Source organism: Ochotona curzoniae, unplaced genomic scaffold (assembly GCF_017591425.1).
Source record: "Ochotona curzoniae isolate NIBS_2020 unplaced genomic scaffold, NIBS_Ocur_1.0 scaffold_3223, whole genome shotgun sequence".
NCBI classification, from domain to species: domain Eukaryota; kingdom Metazoa; phylum Chordata; class Mammalia; order Lagomorpha; family Ochotonidae; genus Ochotona; species Ochotona curzoniae.
Window position 1 is genome coordinate 11,837,211 of NW_024467108.1, and position 25,931 is coordinate 11,863,141.

The following is a 25,931-nucleotide window of genomic DNA, read 5'->3' on the forward strand; positions in this document are numbered from 1 at the left end:
AATATCTTCCTCTCTCTCTTCCTCCTCTCTGTATATCTGACTTTCCAATTTAAAAAAATCAGAATAAAAATAAGGGAACCAATCTCAAGTACTTTTTTTAAAAATAGAAATACAAAGCAAAAGCCTTAAATATATTTCAAAATATATTTCCTTCAGTCTTTTTCCAGTAACTTTTTTAAAGTTACCACCATTCATTAGTTGAATTGCTATAATAGCTCATGTTGCTGTATCTACACACTCCTTAGCTACATCCACAGCAATCAATGATTGTTAGATGAAACAATTTAGTCCTTATTTCTCATTGAAAAGCACAAAGTTTCATGTTGTTTAAAAATGTAATAAACAAATTACTATGACACCGTGGGTTCTTCCGGATTTCTCACGTCTACCTCTTCACCTCATTTTATGCCAGTTTGCTCTCTCACCTGCTGTAGCTCTAGGTTCCTCTTCCATATTCCTTCTCTGACCTTTGCCTATGCTTTCCTTATCTCAAGACTCCTCTACCCCCATTCACTCAGCTAACTGCTTTATGTTTCAGTTTGCATATTATCCTTTTACAAGACTTAAATACTCTATATCAGATTCATTCATACTATTACAGCTTTCCACAACTTATTCTCCTCTGCTGAATCAACTGTTCTGTAAAATAAAACTTCTGGTCTACAATTTAAAAAATTTACCAGATATATGGGTATAGCACAATGTCTCAATCAGCTAATCATGCCCCTTCAAGCACTCGTATCCCATATGGGTGCCTGTTCATATCCTGGCTGCTGCATCTCCCATCCAGCTCCCCGGCTGTGACGAAGGATAGTTCAAAGCATGGGATCCTGCACCTACGTGGGAGATCTAGAATAAGGGCCAGGCTCCTGACTTTGAATCAGTTCAGCTCAGGTCCCTGCCACTGCAGCCACTTGGGGGCTGAGCCAGTGGATGCAAGATCTTTATTTCTCCTTCTATCTTTCCAATAAAAATAAGTAAATATTAAAAAAATTACCAGATATACTGGAGACATTTAATTCAAACCCAGAATTATGAGAGGCTATCAAACTGTTAAATGAAACAATAATTATAAACACACTATTCAGATTATTTTTGGCCTCCAGGTAAACCTCATATCTTCCATTTACATTTTCTGTGAAAATTTTCAAGTTCCCTTAAATATGAATAACAGCTAATCCAGAAAGGGTTAACATGGTATTGTCTTACATATTTGCCAGGCACTTAGATTTTGGGTTTATGAACAGCTTTAATATATTTTATTTTTGTTTTTTTCCAAAATGTCTACAGGTAATACGCAAAGGTATTCTCTTCAATCAAATTACTTAATGTCTACACCTCCTTTTTATATGGATTGTAGAGTTATTACATCACAATCCACATTGATCAATCCATTCCTAAAAGGCTAAAATAATCTGGGTGTCACTTTGGTGTATTTTTCATTTTGATTTTTAGCACTATGACAACTAATGTTGATAGGGTTTGTTTTCATATAATCTTAAATGCATATTTAGTTATTCATCTGTAGATAATTGCAGCCAGGTGTTATAATGAGAAGAAAATGGATTTGGGGAGTCAATAAGATCATGTTTGAAGTTTATCTCAACCACTTGTGAGTAATTTGTCCTCTTTAAACACTGATACATTTATGGAAATAAGCTTTAACAAATCACATTTCTTATTCATTCTAAGTGACTCTAATGAGCAATGGACAGTCATTAATATCAGGAGAAAAAGATCATTGAATAGCAGAATATAGGAGACAGATGATGTGTAAAGAAAATACATAGGTTCAAGCTTTCCTTCCTTTAGATGTAGCTGTTAAGAAAATAGCTGTCATCTAGAGGAAATAAGTCAGGCTTCAATAAAAGGAGAAAGATTTCTCTATCAATTTAGGATGAAAGCAACAATTACCATTACAGGACTTCATATGAGAGTCTTCAAAAATCAAGAGATCTACAAATAACATATATATCCATTCTATTAATTTTTACTGAGCTTCAGAACTCAATGAATATATTTTCCTTATGGTGCCTGCCAATAAATACTTAACAGATTAATGATAATTTCACGGACACTCTACCAGGTTCACAAAAGACATTACTTGTATACATATCTATGCATCCTAACATACATACTCTGGAGTTCTTTTATCCAAGGACTAAAGAGATTCCTCCAGTGGCCTTGTGGATTTTTTCCAAGTTCATGTTGATGGTAGAGACTTTATGCATAGCCTTAGGTTCTAAAGTGGCCATATAGCAAGAATATATGAAGATGTAGACAGAATCTGGATGTTTAAATTATAGTGTTTTAAATGGGCATTGAGGTCCCTACTGGTACAAAACGTGGCTGGGAATGGGAAAACACAGGTATACAGGGAAATTGTGAACTAGGGACTAAGACTAATTCTCCCAGTATTGATATTTTCCAGTGGGAATTCTGAAGGGCCTAACAAATTATCATTCTAACTTGCTTTTCCAGTGATAGTGTCCTCTGGGAAGCTGAAATAAAATGTGTTAAGTTGGAAATGGGGCTGGCAGGTATCTTGTCAACGGGAATGGGGTGGGTGGTATCTTGTGAAATGTTTTATAGTTTTAGTTCTTTCTGTTTTTTTTTTCATTAATTTCTTTTAATAATCTTAGTTGATTAGGGTACAAAGGGTCAAGGGCTACAGGGTGAAAGTGGGTAATATCATTGTTTCCACACTAATAAAATCATTTTCCCCTGTATCTGGGGTTAGGGGAGTAGCAAAGGGAAAAGCCCCACCCAACTTCCCACCCATCCCCCAGCCCCAACATGAGGCATGCTCCAAGGGTCCTGCTCAAACAGTTTTGATAGTTCATCAGTTCTGGATTGCTGCCCATCTCACCATCCCAACCGCAATGAAACCTATTCAGAGTCCACTGGCTGACAGTCTCTTGATGGTTGGGGTTCTAAGATGAGCAGTTCAGTTGGAGAGATATCCAAAGAAACTTCATCTGAGTTGATCCCAGATCTGATTCTTGCGTGAGTTTGCTAGTACAGACTCCAACACTGTTCGTCACACCAATCAGCTTATGCACATGCTGGTCGTTGCTACTGCTGGGTCCATTCGGTTTCCAGCCTCGTCTTCCACTTGAACCAATGGGTGTTGTAGTCCAGCTCGATCCTACCCACTTCATACTTGGTCTTCATGCAAACCAGTTGGAGTTGCAGCCTAGTTGGGGCGACTCCCCAAAACCCCTACCAGTTCTGCCCCTACCCTGGTTCCCATGCTTGCCAGTATGTACCGCAGGCTTGTCCAGTCTGTCCCACATCCCATTTAGCTCTCGCACACGTCAAAGGACATTGAAGCCTAGTTCAACCCAACCAGCCTATTATCCAGCCCATATACCTACTGGCAGGTGCCTTTCTGTCTAGCCACCCCTGCCCCTATCCTAGTTTTCGTGCTGTCCAGTGAGGGTGGTAACCCTGAGGGAAGTGCCCACTATTTCCCTACTAGGCCACACCCACTCCCAGATCATGCAGTCTCCAGGTGGTTCTGGCATATGACTTGACAGAATTAGCTCCCAGTACCAGCCTCTGCCAGCTAATGCTGTGGCTAAGCCCAAACACCCCTCAACCCACTCTAATTTTACTTGCACAAGTCAGAACAGTCAGCTCCCTGTGAGGCACACAGGTGCTATTGCCCTGCCTAGTCTGAACTTCCCCCATCCCAATTCACACTTTCCAATGGAAGTAGTTATCCAGCAGGGGTGCCCACGTTCCCCTGTCGGCTTTGCCTCCTCCCTGATTGTCACATGTGCTGTTTGTGCGCTGTAACCTCATCTGGTATGGCTCATCTCACCTTGGCATTACTTGTTGTGTACTGGTATGTGTTGCAACCCAACCTGGCTCGACCCACACTCTGTTCTGGTGCTCGGATTCACCAGAAGGTAATGTGAACAGGTTCAGCCTGGTCTGCCCCAACCCATGCCATGTGTATGCCAGTGGAATAATTTCCATTGCCTGTTCTGGGTTGTTCCCTATTGTGCTTCTTGCGCTTGCCTGCAAGCTCTTTCCTTTAGATCTCTGATTCACTTTGAGTTAAATCTTGTGTAAGTTGAGCAGCACAGAATTAAGTTCTATGTTTGCTTGTGTATGTGCATTCAGAGGACATGAAACGATTAGGAATGTGCTGGTGCCATTTACACTGAAAGATGAATTCATGGAGCTCTTGTTGAGCTGTTGGGCTTGTGTCTTGTTTTGGCCCCAGATAATGAAAGAAAAATACTTTGAAGGCACTGTAAGTTATTCCTCAGAATGTAGAATTTAGCATGACCATAGTGTTTGGTGTAATAGTCACTTGGGTTACAACAGAAGGTGGTGGCTTTGACATCAAGACTTTTGAGGTTTTCACTGACAGTCATCAAAATTTACGAAAGTTCAATTGGAGAACTTTCATATGTCTGAAAGCAGCTGCTCGGAAGGTGCTGCTTGTCCTATGATTGATGTTTCTCACTTTAACAAGAAAAAATACAAGTTTAGGTTTATTATCTGCATTTTCACATTATATGATGGCTTGATTTTCTGATGATTCCTAATTTCTACGTTTTGAATGCTATTTGGCCCTTAAGTTCATGCAGGAATTTAATTCTAAAAATCTTGTGTTGGGGTTGGCCTTGCAGAGATGTTATCACCACCTACAATGCTGGTGTTCCATATGAGCTCCATGGCAGTCCTAGCTGTTTCACTCCAATATAGGATTCCAGGCTCCTGGCTTGTGACTGGCCCAGTTTTAACCAGTGAAGCTAGTTGGGGAATGAATCAGAAGAATAAAGATTTCTGTCTCTGACTCTGCCTTTCTTTAGCCCACTCTCTCCGTAACAATGCATTTCAAATAAATAAATAGATCAAAAAACAACAACAACAAACCCCCCCAGATCTTACGTTAATGCTACTACAGAAGGTGAGTGGAAATTAATTCAATTAACATGAGAAAAGTTAAGGAATTAAGAGCATTATGTCATTGGGTAGAGTTTCCATGACTGAATCATGTTTGCTTCATAAGGGGAAAGCTGGAGACGTGTGTTTTCCCCCCATCTATTGCCCTGCACTACTTCAGTACCCAAACGAAGAAGTAAGGAAATTAACGGACAAAGGATAGTCAAAAGGTTAACAAGCAGCTGGCACAGGGATTGCATTCTTAAAACATTGTTCATAACGGCAAACTTGTCAATGTAGCCGAATGTCTTTATAATCAATAGTACTATTGTTTGAAACAAACATGTATATCACCTCAGCTTTTATAAGGGCAGACAATCTTACCTGCAAACAGACACAGAAGTGAAAAATGAAGCAATGGACATGGGAAAAAAAATCTGTCTGAGACTATAGAAATAATTGTGCTGAGGGCTAGGAGATAAAATTGTGTCACTTGTCAGGAAATTGGCAAGCAGTCATCTTTTCTGCCTTCCTCTCCATGCTGCTTTTGTGCTGTGGGTGGATTTAATAAGTGCAGTGTTGTGTAAAATGTCATTGCTGCATTGCCAAGTAGAAGCTGTCATGTGGTATCTTCCCCAGGATGACATATCAATATTGGTCCTTGGCAATCAAAGGACCTTAAAGCTATACAAAGGGCATTTTTATGATTCAAATACAAAAGTAGAAATAAAAATTATTCCCCAAAGCATAAAAACATGCCTATTTTTTTTTTCTGAAAAGAACACACAATGTTCTTTCTAAACTGTTCTTAATTTTTGAAGACAAGTAATGTGCTCATATTTAAATGACTACCTCTAGAGGGCAAAACATTAATGAATGATAACTTTTTGAAAGCTCCAATTTAGTGCTAACCAAATAAATAGAAAGTAAAGTAAAGAAATGTACCTCTGGCTTGGAAAACAGCCCTAAATTGCATATGTGCAAGCATATGAAGTTGTGAGAATCTGATGGAAAATAAGCTCTGCCCAACATTCTTGATAGAATTAACACTTGATTTAACTTTTCTGGAAAGAAATTTGACAATATATATGAACACGTTTATTTAAAGATTTATTTATCTGAAGAAGTTACAGATAGAGTGAAAAACACAGAAAAAAAGAGAGATCTTTCATTTGCTGGTTCACTTCCCAGAAAGTCACAATGGCCAGGGCTACGCCAGGCCAAAAACAGCACTAAGGAGCTTCTTTGGGGTCTTTCCCACGTAGGTGGGGGAGGCCCAAACACTAGATTCATCTTTGCTGCTTTTCCTAGGTCATTTTCAGGAAGCTTGTTTATAAATGAAACATTTGTGACTGGAACTCCATTCATATTGGATTTCAGCATCACATGAAATGGCTTAATTTGCTACACTACAAGGATGGCCCCATATGAAAAGACCTCAAAGTGTTCCTACTATTTAACAAGAAATTCTACTATTACAAAAAATATCCTAAGGAAACACTGATAACAGTCAACAACGCTTTCTAAAATATTTTCAGGTTATTTAAAATGCTTAGAAACCTAATAATAATTAAATTTCCAATAATTTGAGTGATCTATAAGGTACTACATAGCAATTAAAACTGATTTGCAAAGGGATTTTTAAAAGACTGAGGGAAAGTTTCTGAGATGCTAATTGAAGTTAAATACTAAGTAATAAATGCAAGATTCTTGAAGAGATTTTTAAAAATTGGAAAAAGTAAAAGCTATACATCTATGTAAAAATATTAATCTTGATTGACTTTTTCTAGTAGGCAAAACTGATTATATCTTATTTAGTCTTTCTCTATGGTACATTTTATAAATTCTACAAAACAGACAAATGCCTGCTCCCTAAACACAAACACACAAAAGTTATTTTTAAAATGAAGTAGCACAGGAAAAGGATCACCCTTCAGAAAAAAAATAATAATTTAAACCACTAAGTGCTTTTCTTGCCTTGTCTCTCGATTTGCTTCTCATCTTCCTTTTCCCCACAGCTTCTGGGTCTCTCCATTCCCCTAGCTGAGACACCCATCTGCAGCTATCAGATATAACAGATCTCAAATCCTTCCCTGGGGGAAAGACACTGTTCCTATACAGAGCCTTTCTCCATCTCTTGTGTGTGACTCTACGTGTGACCTCAAGCCTTCTGTGTGGGTAGGATGTGACCCCAGCCTTGAGACCCTCATCAGTGTTCCTGAATTTCAGGGTTGGGGAGTGCTGGCAGAGATGTGTAGCAGAAAGATGATCTAGCAGTCTAGTCATAAGGAATTCATGGCAGGTCCACAATTCTTGTCTGTGCTGATTTGTTATTTCTACAAAGTAATTTAGCATGCATTTAGCAGATAGAGGTTATCTTCCATGTGCTGGCTTACTCTCCAAGTGACTACAACAAGCTACCCTGGGCTAGGCAATAGACAGCAGTTAGGAGTCAGGAGCATCTTCTAGGTCTCCCTGTGGATGCAGGGATCCAAGGACTCAAGTCATCTTCCACTGCTTCCCTTGTCACATTAGCAGGGAACTGCATCAGTAGTGGAGCTGCCAGGACCTCTGTCCATACAGGATGAGTGCTGGAAGTGGTAGCTTACCCTAGTAAGTGACAATAGTAGTCACAGAGTTAGCAGTTTCAGATAACATGTGTTTCTATCTCAGAATTTCAGTGGGACAGAAATCTAGGCATGACTTACAGAAATCCTCATGCTGGGCATCACAGGAGCTTTGATGCTGCACAGTGGGTTAAGTTGCTGTCTGCAGTGCTAGAATCCCATAATGGTGCCAGTTTGAATTCTGCCTTGTATACTTCTGTCCCTGCTCTTTGCTAATGCACCAAGAAAAGCAGTGGAAGATGGCTCAAGTGTTTGGGTACTGCACCTATTTGAGAGACCCAGAAGAAGCTTCTTATATCTGGTTTCATCTGGCCTATCCCTGTTTTTGTTTTTGTTTTTTTTTAGGGAGTGAGCCAGCAGATGGAAGATCTCCCTGTCTCTTGCTCTCTTTGTAATTAGGCCATCCAAATAAAGAAAATAAAGCTTGTCAAAATGCTGTATCATGGTGCTGGCTGGATCGAATTCCTTTAGTGATTTTAGTCCTTTTTGAACAAACTCAGGTGGTGACTTGTAGAACTAAGTTCCTTGTGTGACTGCCAGCTTCCATTAATAGTTATAGGCAGGGAAACTGCTATTAGTACCCAATGGTTACTCTTAAGTAATTGTTACATAGTCATCCAAAGATAATTTAACATGGCAATTTGCTTTATTCATTGAATTGAGACAGTCAGACTCAGGATAATCTCCCATTTTGATTAGCTCACCGTACACTGATTGAATTTCCTTTTGCTGTATAAAGGAGTAATTGCTTATTACAGACACACGTCCCGTCCATATTGGAAGGGGAGAGTTTATACAAGGGTGTGAAATACTGGGGCAGATCAGAATTTTGTCTACTCCAGGGTTCATTCCTGGCTATGAGACTAGGGACGGCTCAGTTCAGTCATCAACTAAATTGATGGCTCTACAGATAACAGCTGTACTAAGGGTCTTGCTATTTCCATAGCTGTTTCACTGTATAACAGTCTTTACTATAATTTCCTTAGATACAAGCTCATATCTCTAATGTACCAATTGGTGGCATCAATCACAGAGTTTTAAAAAGTGGCTCAAAATCACATAACCAGAAATGCAAAGCCAGATCCTCTGATTCCAAATATTGGTCTCTCTCTCCCATCTCTTTCAGGGTACAGCCATCAAGACTTGAGCTTAGCTTTCAATTTATAAATTTTGGGATGTCACAAGTATTTGAACTATATCAATTTATAACGGAAAAGACAGAGTGCAAAGTTGAACAACCTTTAACCCACAGGGAATATCAACGTGCTTATACACACAAAAGAAAAATAACTTTAGTGACTGGCTCCAGTGTCATATTTTAAGTGAAAGAAACATAGATGATTCAAACGGCTATCAACATAGTCTTGAGAACAGAAATATAGAAACTTATTCAGCATTATATTAGTTTTAAATGGCTTGTGTTATGATAATGATCAAGATGAAAAAATGAAGGTAGGAATAGGAAGCTTAAAAGATATAGAGGGTGAAATGAAACTGACAAAAATACAGAAGGGATGAGAGAAAATGAAATAGAGAATAAGAGAGTCAACAACATGGAAAAAAAATCACTGAGAAGTAGGGAGGGATGATCTTAGAAAATTCTAAGGGGAAGCATTGGTTAAAAAAAAACAGTCTGAACACCACGTGCCTGGCATAGCATTATGTCATGGAAGGATGAGGACAACTCAGTTAAACAGGCATTCTTGTCACAGTTTTATAGATAAAAATGGCAACTCACATGATTTAATTCCTTCAAGTTTGATAATGTTAGTTTACTTAGACACTAGAACCTACATCCTTACAGGACTCATGGTAAGTCCAGCTTCTATGTTCTAAAGTATCAATAGTGAGATTAAAACGCACTCCTTCCAAGTTTTCGGTCCACTCTCAAATGATTCTTCTGTCACATTGAAAAAAGTCTGGGCTTAGCTGGGTCTAATTTATTAAATGTATTTGGATTCTGGTTAGAGTAGGCCCTCAAATGTTTAATACCTCAAGACCATCCTTCCAAGCTCTGTATTATAGCTTTGGAGTCAATCAAAGACCAAATTCTTAAGATGCATACTTAATGCCATATTGCCTGATTTTCATCTCATTATTTGAATTCTGAGATGTTCCCAAGACATTCAGATATGTGGCAGAAAGTAGTAAGTTGGGGAACAATCTCAATAGTAATGGACTAAGAAGGGCTATGGGTCAAATTCCTCTACTAAAGTCCTTTTATCTGTAGGACTTCACATAAACCACCTGTAGAAAACTCTTCTTGAGCAAACTTGATTCAGGTTCATCTGAGCTCTATTCTTTACCAGGCCTTGATCTTGAGCTCTGTGTTTAGTTCATTTTTAGCAAGGATACTACTGAGTTTGTTTATGTCAATACCTCACCTTTGTTTATGATTGGATTTGTCATTCCTCCCTCTTGATATCACTCAGGCTTGCCTTCAGTTAGAATACTGTCTGGTTGCTTTCGTCAGAGTTTCTATTACCTCTGATTTTTTTTTTTTCTTTTAGTGATTTTCCATCCACTGAACTCTCTCTGCTTGGCTACATGTCCCTACTCATTCAAATTTGTATTCCAATTTAAGCCCAGTATTTCTGTCCTACTGCAAAACCTGCATTGCAGCAGTACTTTGGATAAGGTCTAAGTAATCTAAATAACCTTCCTTTAACATATATTCACTGCCCTCCCCAATCCAATTGTTTTTTCCTTTTCCCCTTTGCTTTATTCATTAAAAAAAAATTCTAATTCCACCAGGATTTGAGAAGTTGTACCAATCTAACCATCTATCTTTCTGCTTGGCCTGTGGTACTCACAGGCCAGTAGGAGTGCTAAAATTCAGGAAGATAAGTTGTTCTCCTCAGGAAGCTCTCCTTAACTTTTCCAATTCACAACATCTTGTAACATTTTGATCTCTAAATACAATTTGTATTATTGACTAACTATGCAAGGTGGATGGGTCTTTCTCAAAAGTACTAGTTCCTTAGAGCAAGCAGCCTGGTTCACATAGCTACCATTCTGACATTGAGCACCATCTGCCACCAACTGTACACTTCAACTCACCGTGAAACCTTCTTCCTACTCAAGGCAGTTTCCCCCTCTTTTGCAGACACTTTGTTCTTTCCCTGTGTTCCAACTCAGAATTTGGGGCTACTAAAATCTTAATTATTCCTTAAAATCAAGACTAGAATCTTCCTACAGAGTAATTTTTTTTAAAAAATTCTCATTTCCTGTTTTAAACCTTTGTAGACATAGGGCTTCCCTCTTTTTCCCTCCCCATTTGTCCCCTGTATTTTATAAAAATAAAGTTCTACAGCTATAGTCTCAACTTCAGCATTTTGCCCTTTATGTGTGTCATATCATAGGTATAAGCAATTGTAGATAATCTAGTATTTTGTTGTCCAGGTATATTTAAAGGTTTTATAATTTTGTAGATTATTGACTGAAATAATATAACTGAATTCTATCCGGTAGTTTCATTTTTTCACATGCAAGGGTTATATTTAAAGGCTTACTCTTATTCAGGAGTAGAAATGCAAACTCCTTTTCTTTAATTCCTGGTGCTCTGGTCTCAATACAGAACAGTTTTTGAGACTTTTTTTCCCAAATATTTAGAAAGAATTCTGGTTGCAGTGTTACCAGAATATATTGTATACTGTCTTTATGTCTTATGTTATTTGTTCAGAATTACATATTTTTCTTTTTCCCATTTACATAAGAGACGCCATTCATGGATGTTTGAATCCCTCCTTACAGTGTGTGGCCCAGCACAGAATGTAGTAGGTGTTAACAGATACAAATCAAGCACTACATGAAATTTAATAAACAGGCAAAAGATCTACACAGGCATAACAAAAAGCTTGCTTTGACTACCTTGTCTTGCAAGCATGAAACTTTTATAGAACTATTATTCCCCAAAGGTACAAACGTGTTTCACTGATGAAGGAGATTTGCTCTCCAAATGATTCTAGTGTTTCACATGTTTACCTGAGTCTGCCATCTTCTGCTGCAGCACCTCCTGGTATAATCTTCGTAATGAATATGCCAGGATCATCTCCAATGTGGGGGTTATCTGTCCCTCCAGCAATACTGAATCCCAGACCAGAATTCCCCTGCAGAAGCAATAAACAGACATTGAATGATGTGGCTGTCACCTAAAAAAAAAAAAAAAGTGTTCTCCTTGAACTCTGCATGATCATGTTATATGGAAATAAGGTAATAATGACAAAATCATAAAGAACATGGTCAGAAGACAAAGGCAGGCCAGGAAAAAAAACCCAGGTTTGTCCCTGTGCCACAAGAATTAGAGGGGTATTACATTTTTTGCTTTGAATATTTTTCCCTTTTTGCAACAATAAGAAATGATCGCTATGAAGTCAGAAGGAAAATTTTACAAACTGTAGAATATAAAAAAGCTCAAAAAGTAATTTTATTTTCTATGGTAAAATAACACATTCACATTAGAAAGAATGTGAAGAAAAAACTTACATGAAAGTATTTGCTTTGGTAGAATTGGGAAATTTGAGGTGTTCTCCTATTGTTATTTCTATTATCATTATCCTAACTTCAGTATCTATCAGATGAATGTGTTCCCTGTAACAAGGAACTTTGATTTCAGAAGGCAGGACACTCTCTAGAAAATAATACAAATGAATACTTTTCCATAATAAACAAGCTTTCATTTGTACCAGAGACAGACAAGGATATAATTCAGCTGCTGCATGTGACCTGAGCAACATATAGTATCCTAAAGCTTTCCATACTTGCTATTGTGTCTTATGGTAACTCCTCCCAATGTACCTATGCCTTTCTAAAAAATTTTTTGTAAAATATAATTGAGAACTCTCAAATTTCACAAACCATCTTTCTTATTTGCATATCCTCTTTTAATAGCTATTTCCATGGCTACATTATGCTTTCGCAGTTGCGTTCTGAAGTTTTTCAAATTCACGTTACATTTTAAATTCTATATAGCATTTATAATAATTTCTGTTTTAGTTACTTAACCAATAATTCATCAAGTTCACATTCCATTGTTTATTTAACTAGTCCCTGTGAATGAATTTTTAATTTTTCTACATGTTCTTACAACAAATATGACTAAATTTATGATCACTGGATTAGATTCCCTTGTGAGATTAAAAACAGATGAGGACTGATAATTCAGTAGTTAACCTAAAGGAAGTAATTAAGGAAATTAATTAGAATAGTTCAATGTCAATTTAAAAGCAGCTGTAATTTGACAGTAACACCTCTACAAAATATCAAAGACAATTTTGTAGATTATTGACTGAAATAATATAACTGAATTCTACCCGGTAGTTTCATTTTTTCACATGCATAGTAAAATAAATAATTCAGTTATGGCAACTCAAAATTTCATGTCATTATACTTATAACTGCCTCTTTAATTCCCTTTCCTATTTGAAAAAAAAATAACAGAGAGGTATATAAAAAACATTCTACAATATAATCAAAGCAATTCATGAAAAACCCCATGCTGGCATCATAGTGAATGAGGAAAGATTGGAAACTTTCCCACTAAGATCCAGAACCAGACAAGGATTTCCACTATTACCACTGTTATTTAATGTTTTACTAGAAGTACTCCAAGAGCTATTACATAAGAAAAGGAAATTAAAGAAATTCAAACTGGAAAAGAGGAAGTGAAGCTATCTGTTTGCAGACAACCTGATTCTATACTGAAGAAGACCAAAAGACTCAATTAAGAGATTGCTAGAACTTACATGAGAGTTTGGTAAAGTGGAAGGATACAAAATAAACATATGCAAATCAATTACCCTAATATATGCAAACAAAACTCTAAGGCTGAAAAAGAAATAATCAGTATGGTGCCTTTAAACATAACAGTGAAGATATTGAAATATCTTGGAATAAACCTAACTAAAGATGTGGATATCTATGAGGAAAGTTACAAACATCGAAAAAAGAAATAGAAGAAGATTTTAAACAGTGGAGAAAATAACATGTTCTTGAATAAGCAGAATCAACATCACCAAAATGTCCATACTACCAAAAGCAATACACAAAATTAATATGATCCCAATCAAAATAACAAGGACATTATTCACAGGGCGAATAAAATGATGCAAAAGTTCATCTGGAAGCACAAGAGATCAAGAACAGCCAAAACTATCCTGAATAATAAGAACTTAGCTGAATCACACCTTAGGACATATTATAGGGGGTAGTAGTCAACACAGCCTGGTACTGGCACAGAAACAAAGAGGAAGATCAATGGAACAAAATAGAAACATCAGAAGGGAGCCCACACATGTACATCTACCTTATCTTCCACAAGAGAAGAGAAAACAACCCAAGGAAGATAGAAGGCATCGTCAACAAATGCTGTTGGGACAACTGGATAGCAGCCTGCAGAAGTAAGAAACAAGATCCCCACCTATCATCACACACAAAGATCAAATCTAAATGGATAAAGGATCTAAATCTACACTCAGAAATCACCAAACATTCAGAAGTAATGTAGGAAATACTTTTAAAAATATAGGTGCAAAGACTTTATAGAAAAGTCATCAACAGCAAAGGCATTCAAGACCAAAATAAATAAATCGGACTACATCAAACTAAGACAATTCTTTACAGCAAAGAAACAATCAACAAAGTAAAAAGCAACCAACAAAGTGGGAGAATATGTTTGCACACTACACATAAGACAGGGGGTTAGTTCCAGAACACATGAAGAACTCCAGAATAACCATAACAAGAAAATAAACAAACCAGTCAAAAAATGGGTGAAGGAAATGGGCAAACATCTTCCAACAGAACAAATTCAAATGGCTAACAGACATATGAAAAAAATGCTCAAGTTCCCTAACAATAAGGTAAATTCAAATAAAAACAACATTGAGGTTGTGCTTAACTCCACTGAGAATGGCCCACATACAGAATACTACCAACAACACCTACTGGTGAGGATGTGGGGAAAAAGGAATCCTACTTCACTGTTGGTGGGATTGCAGCCACTGTGAAGAACACTCAAGCAAATGAAAAATTACCTATCATATGGTGCAGAAATCCCACTCCTGGGAATATATCCAAAGGATATATGCTTGCATGTAAAAGCAACTTGTAACCCTGTATCCATTATAGCATAATCAACAACTACAAAAACATTGGAACAAGGTAGATGCCCATTGAAAAATGATTGTGTAGGGCCTGGCGCGGTGGCACAGTGGTTAAGGTCCTTGCCTTGAACGCTCCTGGGATCCCATATGGGCGCCGGTTCTAATCCCTGCAGCCCCACTTCCCTTCCAGCTCCCTACCTGTGGCCCAGGAAGGCAGTCAAGGACTGCCCAAAACTTTGGGACCCTGCACCAGAAGAGGCTCCTGGCTTTGGATTGGCATAGCATCGGCCGTGGGCTCACTTGGGGAGTGAATCATTGGACGGAAGATCTTCCTCTCTGTCTCCCCTCTCTGTATATCCGCCTTTCCAATAAAAAACTAAAATAAGATAAAATAAAAAAAGAAAGAGGACTGTGTAAAGAAGTTGTGGTACATCTACTCTATGGAATAATACTCAGCTATTAAAATAAATGAAATTCTATTATTTGCATTTAATTGGGCACAGCTGGAGATCATAATGCTCAGGGAAATAAGCCAATCCCAAAAGGACTGATATCATAGGTTTGCTCTAAGACAACTTCCATCTAAAAATACAAAACAAAACAGAAAGGGAGAATGAATACACATGTGTAAACCTGCAAACTAAGGACGTAATGCAGAAAAAAGTACCAGGAATCAACAGGATGCATATCTACTAAGGAATAAAGGTAGACTCACAATGAAACTGCTAAATATACATGGACAGCAAAAATTAGAATATCTACTATTGCTTATGACAACAGTGTCATGACCCATGTAAAGAGCAGAAAGTCAGAATCCTCTTTCATCTCTAATATCATGTAGTTGTTCTGTCGTGATGCTCATTTTTAATATGGCTGAAGGGTTGTTTTGCTCATTCTCTTAGAGAATGGCTACTTCTTGTTTCAATTTTCAGTTTTTTCGTTTCAAATCCAATTATTTTTGCTGTGAATTTTACCTTTTCTCACTTCCTATTCATTGTGTCTTGTTCAATAAATCCTTGTGATTGCCATTTTTTTTTTTTTTTGCTAGTGATTTGCCGGGTCAAATAGCTTCCCCACAAAGCAATGATTAATCAGATCAATTTAGTGTGGTTTTATCTGCTTTCTTCTAAATGTTTTACAGTGTCAAGGCTTTATCCCACTTTGAGTTGATTTTTGTACATATTATGAAATAAAGGACCAATATTATTCTTTTGTATATGGACACACAGTTTTCCTAACACCATTTATTGAACAGTGTTTATCCTCTTGTGTGTTTTTGCAACTTTGTCAAAGGTGAATTAACTGTAAATGCATGATTTTTTTTTCCTTTGGTTAATACTTCATGGGTTATTCCATTTATCTTTTTATGCCAGTAACACGTAGTTTTATTTTCTATTGCTTTGTAATTAGTATAGTTTGAAATCTGATAGTGTGATGCTTTCATCTCTGTTCATTTTGCCTATTTTTGCCTTGGCTATCTGGTGGTTTTAGGGGTTCCATACAAATTTAATGGTTTTTTTGTTTATCTATGATAAATAGAATTATAATTTTCATAGGAATTACTTTGGAATTTTCTGAAACATTGATTTTCCAATACATGTACATGAGCTATCCTCCATTTATGTGTATCTCTTAAATTTTTCCATTAATATTTTACTGTACATGCTTTCTACATCCTTGATTAGATTTATTCATATCTTTTTAGAGCTTTTATAAATTTTATAACTTTTGTTTTTTTATTCTTTGTTGCTGTGAAAGAACACTATTAATTTTTATATTTTGATTTTTGTATCCCATAACATTATTGAATTTATTAATCAATTATAAAAAATTCGGATAGTGGGCCCGGTGCAGTTGCCTAATGGCTAAAATCTTCACCTTGCACACGACAGGATCCCATATAGGAGCCAGTTCTAATCCCAGTGGCCCCATTTCCCATCCAGCTCCCTGCTTGTGGCCTGGGAAAGCAATCAAGAATGGCCAAAGCCTTGGGACCCTGCATCCGTGTGGGAGACCTGGAGGAAATTCCTGGATCCTGGCTTCAGATCAGCTCAGCTCTGACCGTTGTGGACACTGGGAGAGTGAAACATTGGATGGAAAATCTTCCTCTCTGTCTCTCCTCCTCTCTGTATATATGACTATTCAATAAAAAAAAAAAAGTTTAGATAGGCTATTTAGGGTTTTCCATTTATAAAATAACATCATTTGCAAATAGAGACAATTTAATGTCATTTTTTCTAACATAAATTCCTTTTATTTCTTTCTTAATTGAATAGCTCTGGTAAAAGTAGTGCTTTTGTACTGTTCCAATCTTTGAGGGAAATTTTGCCAAGAACCCATATGGGTGCCAGTTCTAATCCCCCCAGCCTTGGTTCCCTTCCAGCTCCTTGCTTGAGGCTTGGTAAAGCAGTTGAGGATGGCCCAAAGCCTTGGGCCCCTGCACCCATGTGGGGGACCTGGAAGAGGCTCTAGGCTCCTGGCTTTGGAGCGATTGCAGCCAATTGGGGATTGAATCAACGAATTGAGGATGTTCTTTGTCTCTCCTGCTCTCTGTATATCTGCCTTTCCAATAAAAATAAATAAATTTTAAAAACATTGAGCAGCAGGACTCCAGCATGTGCCATTATGGGATATTGGTACTGCAAGGAGAAGCTCAACAAGCTCATGTGTATGTGTGCATGTGAATGTGTGTACGGCTGCGTTAGTTCAGTTTTTTTTGAGAAACAGATGCCAAGGAGGCAGAGTTAAAGGTCAGAGTTTTTTTTTTTAAGATTATTTATTTTTATTTGAAAGTCAGATCTACAGAGAGGAAGAGAGACAGAAAGAGAATGTGTATCTGCTGGTTCACTCTCCAAATGGCTGCAAAGGCCAGAGATGAACTAACCAAAGCCAGAAATCCTCCAGATTTCTAATGTGGATGTACAGCCCCAAGGCGTTGGGCTATCCTCCACTGCTTTTTCAGGACACAAGCACAGAGCTGAATAGAAAGTAGAGCAGCCAGGCCATGACCCAATGCCCATATGGGATGCCAGCATCAGCAGATTAGCCTACTGAGCTACCATACTCTCCTCCCCCTGACCCTTTTTTTCTATGGAGACACAGATACAGAGATAGACAAAGAAATGCAGGAATGTTCCATCTGCTGGCTCACTTACTAAATATCTGCAACAATCAGAGCTGGGCCAGGCCAAAAACAGTCAGTAGCCTGAAACTCAGTCTAAAGCTTTCAACCATGTGTGAGGGAACCAAATACATGAATCCTCACCCACAGTTTCTCAGGATGAACTTTAATAAGAAGCTAAGATCAGGAGTAGTCTGGGACTCTAAGCCAGGCACTCCAATATGGAATACAAGCATGTTAGAGGTATCCCAATTGCCACATTGAATGTCTGACTTGTAAGGATTTTATTAAGGAAATGTCTGTGAGAGCATTCACAAAACTGAAGTGGAGCTACTAGATCACAATGTAATCTGACATCCCAATGAAGGAGAGAGCAGGGAAAGTCAATTGGAAGTATCCTGGGTTGATTGTCATGATAGCTTCTTTCCCCTAGAATGAGGCCCACTTTAGTAATCCTTCAGCACCCAGTTACTGATTCAGAGCAGTTCTTGGGAAGTATGCTCTTGGGGCAAACTCTAGGTAGATTTCAGATTTCACAATATGGCAATGGACTCAAGAAATTTGGCTTCCAGTAGTTGGCAGTCTATGAAGTATATTTTAATGTGTGCCACACAAATCCACATTATGAGGATAACAGAAAACTTACTGCTGGCCAGAGATCATCTGAGGGTCACATTTTATAAACTACTCACTGTTTCTTGAACTAACTAGTACACACTTTCTTCTATGAAGCACTACATACTATTTGGCAGCACAAAAAGGAAAATCGCCTGATTTGATTCAGAGTAAATCCTCACTTTCCCCTTCATTTTCCTGCTCTGTCTCATTCTGTGACTGGTTCTCATTCATTATTTCCCACAAATGATTGTATTATACTTGGTTTTCCTATTTCTTTTCCCTATTCTACTGCATCAAGTCAAATATCAAAGCTCAGTTATTTATTTTCTGTGCCAAAATCATGCAGTATCCATAAATGGAAAGAATCAAAAACATTCTTGCTTAAACTGAATAAAATCAAATTTCTTTCTCTTTGTGGAATGCCTATTCTCTTTGCTATTGAATTCCTATTCAAACATCAAATTTCATTTCAACTGCCATCTGGGATGTTTTCCCAAATTGCTTCAGGCAGATGAGATGGGCCATCCCTTTGGGCTTCCACACAATTTCATTATAATACAATTAGCTTGTTATGTTATACAAGTCTCTCTTGCCTAGATTTTCTGTACCTAGAGGGCAGGGGCCACACTTTATTTGCAATTTTATTTGTAATTATCAATCCAGCTCCTGGTGATTGTAAAGGCTCAGCAAATGTTTGTTGAATTAAGCTAACCCAAAGAGTAATCAGATGAATTGGTATGATGGAGCTCGAAAGGGAAGAGCACGTGAATGGAAACCATTTAGTTGTAATGTGAGGTAGCTAAAGGTGGAATCACATGACATATTTGACATTCATGCATATACGTAATTATGTGCTATGAGTTCAATATTGTATTTAACTTTGTAATCAAGAGAATATAAACATATGTTCCTTTTTCTCAAGGAACTTACATTGTAAGGATGAAACACATTTTTACATGCAGCAAACTATGAGGGTGTGTTAAAGTACTGCATGTTTATCTTTGACTGCTCCTCTCCCTGGGTCTCCCATCCGTCATCTGCCGAGTTCTGTTGCTTCTGTCACTTGCATAGCTCCTGTTTTTATCTTATTTCTGTTTCCACTGTCTCAAGCCCAACTTTCTAATTTCCCATGGAACAGCCTATCCAAAACTCTGAGAATGAATGCAATAGCCCTTTTGATTAATGTGCGCCAGAAGTAGGCTTTTCCTTTTTTCCTCTCTCAGAAGAGAAGAAAGATAAATATTTTTGCTTTTCCCCTCTATTCCAAATCTTTGCAAACCACCAACTGTTGACCAGAACAAACTCTTTTTAATCTTTACAGAACCATGAGGAGTTTGAGAAGGCTGATCACAGTTTTTTCTTTTCTGGCAGGGCATACTTAATCTTTCTAGTACTTTTGGCAGAACCATAGTTTTCACAGCAATCAATATAAGTTCATATCACTTAAATGACTTTGTAAAAATGATAATGTGTGAATAATGAGTTGTGATATGGACTTAACAAGCCTTCAACTCTTTACCTTTCCTAATGTGAATTTTACTTTATTTTTTTAAGATAATATGTTTTAAATACACATTATATTGAAAAATATAATGCTCCACTAAACAGTCAATGTACAAAAAGTAAAAAAGATCACAGACTAATAGGAGCATAGCAAGGGTTATAAACAGAAATCAAATGAAAAAAAGTTGAGTCTTACTTCTACATCCCCACAAGGGGAATGGACATGCAACCTTGCTGTTACCTTCTAGGAACCACTGTTTGGGAAGGTGGAAAAACAAACTCTGCAATCCTTCCTGTTTTGCTAGCATGTAACTCTGAACAATTAATTTCTCTGAAAGACAGTTTTGTTTTGTTTTTAATCTGAACAAAAAAGAAGATATTTTAGACTGGTTGCATATTAGCAGTACCAACAGTACGTTTAGTTTTTCTTTCCCTCTGTATTTACATACTAGCTGATGGTACTAATGCAGTTGTGAGTAAAACTGTCAATGTTCTATTACAAATCAAGGCAGTGGTAGATTGGTAAACAAGGGATTTTTTACTGTACACTTGCAAAAAAACTGCATTTAAATGTTTTGATGAACCAGGAAGCCTAATTAATTTAACTAATTCTTGACCTTAGAATCTATGACTTTATAATACAGCTGTAATCTATGTAATAAATTCAGAGGCACCCATAAAACCTGTCCATTGTTCACTGCATATGTTTTTCTTGAGGGGAAAATCTAATTATTTGAGTTGCAAACGAAACTAAGAATATTTTATTAAATACTATTTACATAGGAAAACATGATTGACATATATGCTCTGATTATTGAATTTTAAGCATATAGTAAAATATCATTCCTGAAAACTAATAAGGTGAGGTTGTTATTTCAAGATAAAATGATTAACAATCTTTGTTGTCAATAGTAAAATTTGATTTTCCCAGTAAACATAATTTGGAAGTTTTGTATTCAGCAATATAAGTGTGTCAACATCCTTATAATTGGCAACTTTCTGGTAGGATGGGTGGTAATATTGACAAATGTGATGTTTTCATATTTTATAACTGAATATGTCAATATTTGGACTATTTGCATAACTTATGAGTCAATATATTTCATTTAAGCAGTACACATTTCACTTAAAACTACATATGTAAAAGATCCATTTAAAATCTATTATAGATGGATGGATTTTACTATAACATATTAGAACAAGTTGAATTCGTGATTTTGAATTGCACATTGCAAGTAAACTTTAAAATAGCTGATAAATAGCAAATAAACTTTACAATTTAAAAGTAAACTTTTAAATAGTTTTAAGGATCATGCACAAGTTTTTTTTCAAAGTCTACATACACTCAAACATATACATACACATAGAACAACTACATGGCTTCATTTCATTTTAAACAAAGTACATTACAGATCAAATGTGGATGAACATCAAAGATAGCCATATTTAATAAAACCTAAATATATTAGAGATTAAAAATGTGAAACCAATGATATAATTCTTGCAAATATTCTTGACCTGAAAATCTATTTCAGCAAAATGACCAATGTTAACAAATAATGGTTTATTAATTTTTATTACAAATAGAAACTTTAGGGGACAGCATTGTGACATAGTGAGTAAAGTTGCTGCTTTCAATATCAGTGTCCCAGATGGGTGCCAGTTTGTATCCAGGCTCAGGCTGCTCTAGCCTTTATATATATATTTATAAATATGTGTGTGTGTTACATTGCATTATGTGACACAGTTTCATAGGCTCTGGGATTTATATATATATATATATATATATATATTTAAAATTTTTATTTGAAAGGCAGATTTTGAACAAAAAGAAAAGGAGAAGAACAGACAGAAGTTTTCCACTGCTGGTTAACTCCCCTAATGGCCACAACAGCCAGAGTCTGGGAGCTAGGAGCTTCTTCCTGGCCTCCAAAGGCTTTGGGCCATTCTTCAATGCTTTCTCAGGTCATAAGCAGAGAGCTAGATAGGAAGCAAAGCAATTGGGACACAGACTGGCACCCACCTAGGATGCCAACACTTGCATGTGGAGGATTAGCATGCAGCACCATCAAAGCAGCCCTTTGGATACTCCACTCATATCCAGGTCCCTACAATGGCCTTAGAAAATCAGTGGAAAATCACCCAGCAACTGGGCCTCTACCATCCACATGGGAGACACAAAGAAAGCTCCTGGATCTTGGTTTCAGCATGATGTAGTGCTGGCTATCACAGCCATCTGGGGAGTGAGGCAGCTGATGTAAGAGACCATGTCCCTCTGTCTTACCCTTTTTCTTTCTCTGTAACTTTAAAAATAAAGGAATAGGGCCCAGCGCAGTGGCGCAAGTGGTTAAGGTCCTCGCCTTGCATGCCTGGGATCCCATATGGGCGCTGGTTCTATCCCGGCAGCCCCGCTTCCCTTCCAGCTCCCCGCCTGTGGCCCAGGAAGGCAGTTGAGGATGGGCCAAAGCTTTGGGACCCTGCACCCGCGTGGGAGACCCGGAAGAGGCTCCTGGCTTCGGATTGGCATAGCATCGACCGTTGTGCTCACTTAGGGAGTGAATCATTGGACGGAAGATCTTCCTCTCTGTCTCTCCTCTCTTTATATCCGCCTTTCCAATAAAAAAATAATAAAAATCTTAAAAAAATAAAGGAATAAATAAATACTTCCTAGAAAATACTTTGTTTCAGTTTTCACTTCTAATATGAAGAATATTACTAGAATGTTTATAAATAATATATGGATCATCATTAATTTTAAATGTGAAAAAAGGTCCTTAGACCAAAACGTTTAAGGGCTACTACTGTAAATATTCTATGATATATGGCTAAAAACCAATTAATGTCATATTGTAAGGATTCAATGAGTGCCAAAAAGTCTATTTGTACTAAATGTTCAAAGAAATATTAGCCAGTGTTATACTTTCTTGAAATTACCCTTGATACTCATTATTTTTCTTGTGTGAATGAGAACTCATATAACTGATAACAGTGGAGTCATGATGAATTGATGGAAAAATAGACCCATAACAGTTTAATACAAAATTAATATTCATCACCACCATAGGACACAGTTTTAATGGCAAACTCTTGGCAGGATTTTCTGCGGTGTATGATTTTGCAGCTGCACTGTTTCAAAAGCCTACACAGGTTATTCTAGAAATGTAAAACCAAGCTCCTCCCATGCCTGCTATGAGTTCATATTGAATCATCAAATGTATCATTAAAGGCTTTTTACAGCTATACTAAATCTGTAGCTTTCTATTTCATTCAATAAATGCATGGGTCATGGGCAATGGTAAAGATTTCAAAGGCCTAACCTTTTGATTTGTCTTAGATAACTTTATTTCTAGAGTTTGTTTGCTCTATTAAATGACATTCTGTGCAAATTTCAGAGCTATGTTGAAATCAGTGCCCCTTTAGCAAGGTTATCCGTGTTTCTATCCTCCAATTATGTGCTTCGGTCTTCAAACATTCCCAGCTTCTTAGTGCTACCTATAGCTGCCCAAATAAAAGTAATATATTTCCTGGGAGAAAATGAATTTCATGTTCCATAAAAATCTCTGTATATAGTAGGAGAGGGAAAGCAGAGGGGGCCAACACAGGTTGTGTATACTCCTTTCTATTTGGGAATGTATTTTGCTTCTTGTAACACTGAGGTTTGGATTACTATCTAGGCCCTACTGCTTGATATGAGACAAAACAAATTCTGTCGCCTCTTTTTTTTTTTTTCTGTCTCCTGTTTGAGTTCCTCTCAGAACCCTCTTTTTTTTTTTTCCTTTATAAAGGTCAAAGAATTATGTTCCTCTTCATAGTCCTCCAATACTTAATTTTTGCTTTGAGGACTTCGTGTTCGATTTTATATATACCTCTAGGATTTGTTTTACAGACATCTTTATTCCTCAGATTTCAGTTCAAGTGTTACTGCACCAAAGGAACACTCCCCAATGGCAAAAATCTCTCCTCATTACCACCCTAGGTCACTTCATTATGCCATCACCCTCTTAGTTTCTACAAACATTGTCATATGAACTTGCTCTTTAATTTCTGAACATTTTAAATTTATTTTCATTTTACCTGATACCAACTAAAGAGAGAGGAAAAAGAGATCAAGACCTACAGAGGTAGATCTTTCAACTGATGGTTCATTTCCCAAATGCCAACATCAGCCAGGGGTAGGCCGCACCAACAGCAAGAGAATGGATCTCACTCCAAGCCTTCCATGCTGCTTGTGGGTACACAAGTACTTGAGCCATCATCTGCTTTCTGGGGTTCACATTATCAGGAAGATAGATCTAGAATCAGGTCTTCTGACACAGGATTCAAGCATTTCAAGTAGCAACTTAACTACTATATGAAATGGGCACCATATTTCATTACTTTCTAATTCATTTGCTCTCTATCTTGTTACAATATAAGTTTTAGGATGCTAGAACTTTTCTATTATGTTCATCACTAAATATACTTTCAATTTATAGAACAATTCCAGTTACATAATAAATATTAAATAAATGTGTAAGAGATGAGTGACTCAATTAGACAATGTAATATAGTAGAAAGAGTGAAAAAAACGTCCAAGTTTTGGAGCTTACAGATATTGATTTGATTCCTGCTATAGTCTTAACATGTACCTTGAAAATCATGCTGAAAACTCAGTTAACCAATGTAATTGTGTTGTGAAGGGGGACTTGTTGGGAAGTGTTCAGGGAAGGTAAAAGTCAAAGGAACGGATTAATGCCATTCACACTCCCGTCCTTTTGCCTATTGTCATGTGACGGTATTGCATTTTGGTGTAGACTCCGGAGGCTAGAGGATATTGCATCCATGTGTCACGTTGGTGGTGTAGAAAAGCCTTCTCCAGAAATGGGCTGCTGGTATCTTGCTCTCAGATTTCCCAGCCCCACAACTCTGAGAAATAAATTTACATGCTTTATAAATTTACATGCTTTATAATTAGCATTCTATTATAGCTGCCCAAAAAGGCTAAGATGATTCTTGATTTATTTAACCTGGTTCCCAGAGTTAGTTGTTTGGCTTCTGTTGCCTTCAGCTTTCTAATTTTAAAGCAAGTTGACAGTTATCAATAGGTAGCATAATGATTTCATGTGGAAAAATACCCAATGTTATTTGTTAAATAAAATCTATGTGATAGAAGTCAATTTCACTCAATGTGAATACTTGTCATGTGAATTAAAAACAACGTTTAGGGGTTGACACGGTGGCACAGCAACCTTATTCTATACCAGCAGATCCAGCATCCCATAAAATTGTCAGTTCTAATACTTACTGCTGCAATTCCAATCTAACTCCCTCCCAATGGCTTGAAAAAGTAGCACAGGATTGTCCAAATGCTTGACTCTTGCATCAACATGGGAAATTAAGAATCTCCTGGTACCTAGCTTTGACCTGCATGGCTTTGGACTCTGGCCATTATGGGGAGTAAACCAGCAGATGGAAGATCCTTGTCTTCTTACTGTCGGTAACTGTTACTTCCAAGTTTAAAATAGTAATAATTTTTTAAAGCATGGCTTAGGTCCCAGCATGAGAGAACTTAGCATCTTTAGAGGTAGCAGGATGTGCACTCATAAAATTACATTAAATGTTAGCATCGTTCACTGCCTAATAAATGACAGAGTAACAAAGGAAACCTTTATGTGTTCCCTATTGATTATAGAATAAAGTCCAAAATTATCTAGAATGACATTTAAAGCTCCTGGGGGTTAGGTTCCTTTTCAATTCTCTTTATTCACTGATGTCTTCCACTTAAACTTCACCCTAATTAATCCTCACCACTTGCTATGCTTTGTGTATATAACCACTAACACGCCTTGCGGCTTTGCTTTCAATAGATCCTTCTTCTTTTATTTGAATTCTGCCTCACCAAAGCCTGAATTAATGGTTATGTACTCTATGTTGTCTCAGTTGACCTCACATCACTCCAGTCTTTATAGCTGAATGAAGTTCCTCCATCTTTTAAAATCTCTGATTCACAGTGGCTGTATGTTTGCCATATCTGATTGTGTTTGGAATATGTGTGCAGTTGTTTTCTCTTTTAGCCTA

The 25,931-nt window shown here is 37.2% G+C and overlaps 1 protein-coding gene across 13 annotated transcripts in view; it reads right to left on the reverse strand.

Moving 5' to 3' along the window:
- The window catches only part of DLG2 (discs large MAGUK scaffold protein 2), a 1,763,217-nt gene that overhangs the window by 519,133 nt on the left and 1,218,153 nt on the right, over positions 1 to 25,931 (reverse strand). For all 13 annotated transcript variants that reach the window (XM_040964332.1, XM_040964339.1, XM_040964335.1 and 10 more), the window contains one exon: positions 11,514 to 11,638. In XM_040964332.1, coding sequence (XP_040820266.1) covers positions 11,514 to 11,638 — 125 coding nt within the window. The remainder of the gene's footprint in view (positions 1 to 11,513; positions 11,639 to 25,931) is intronic.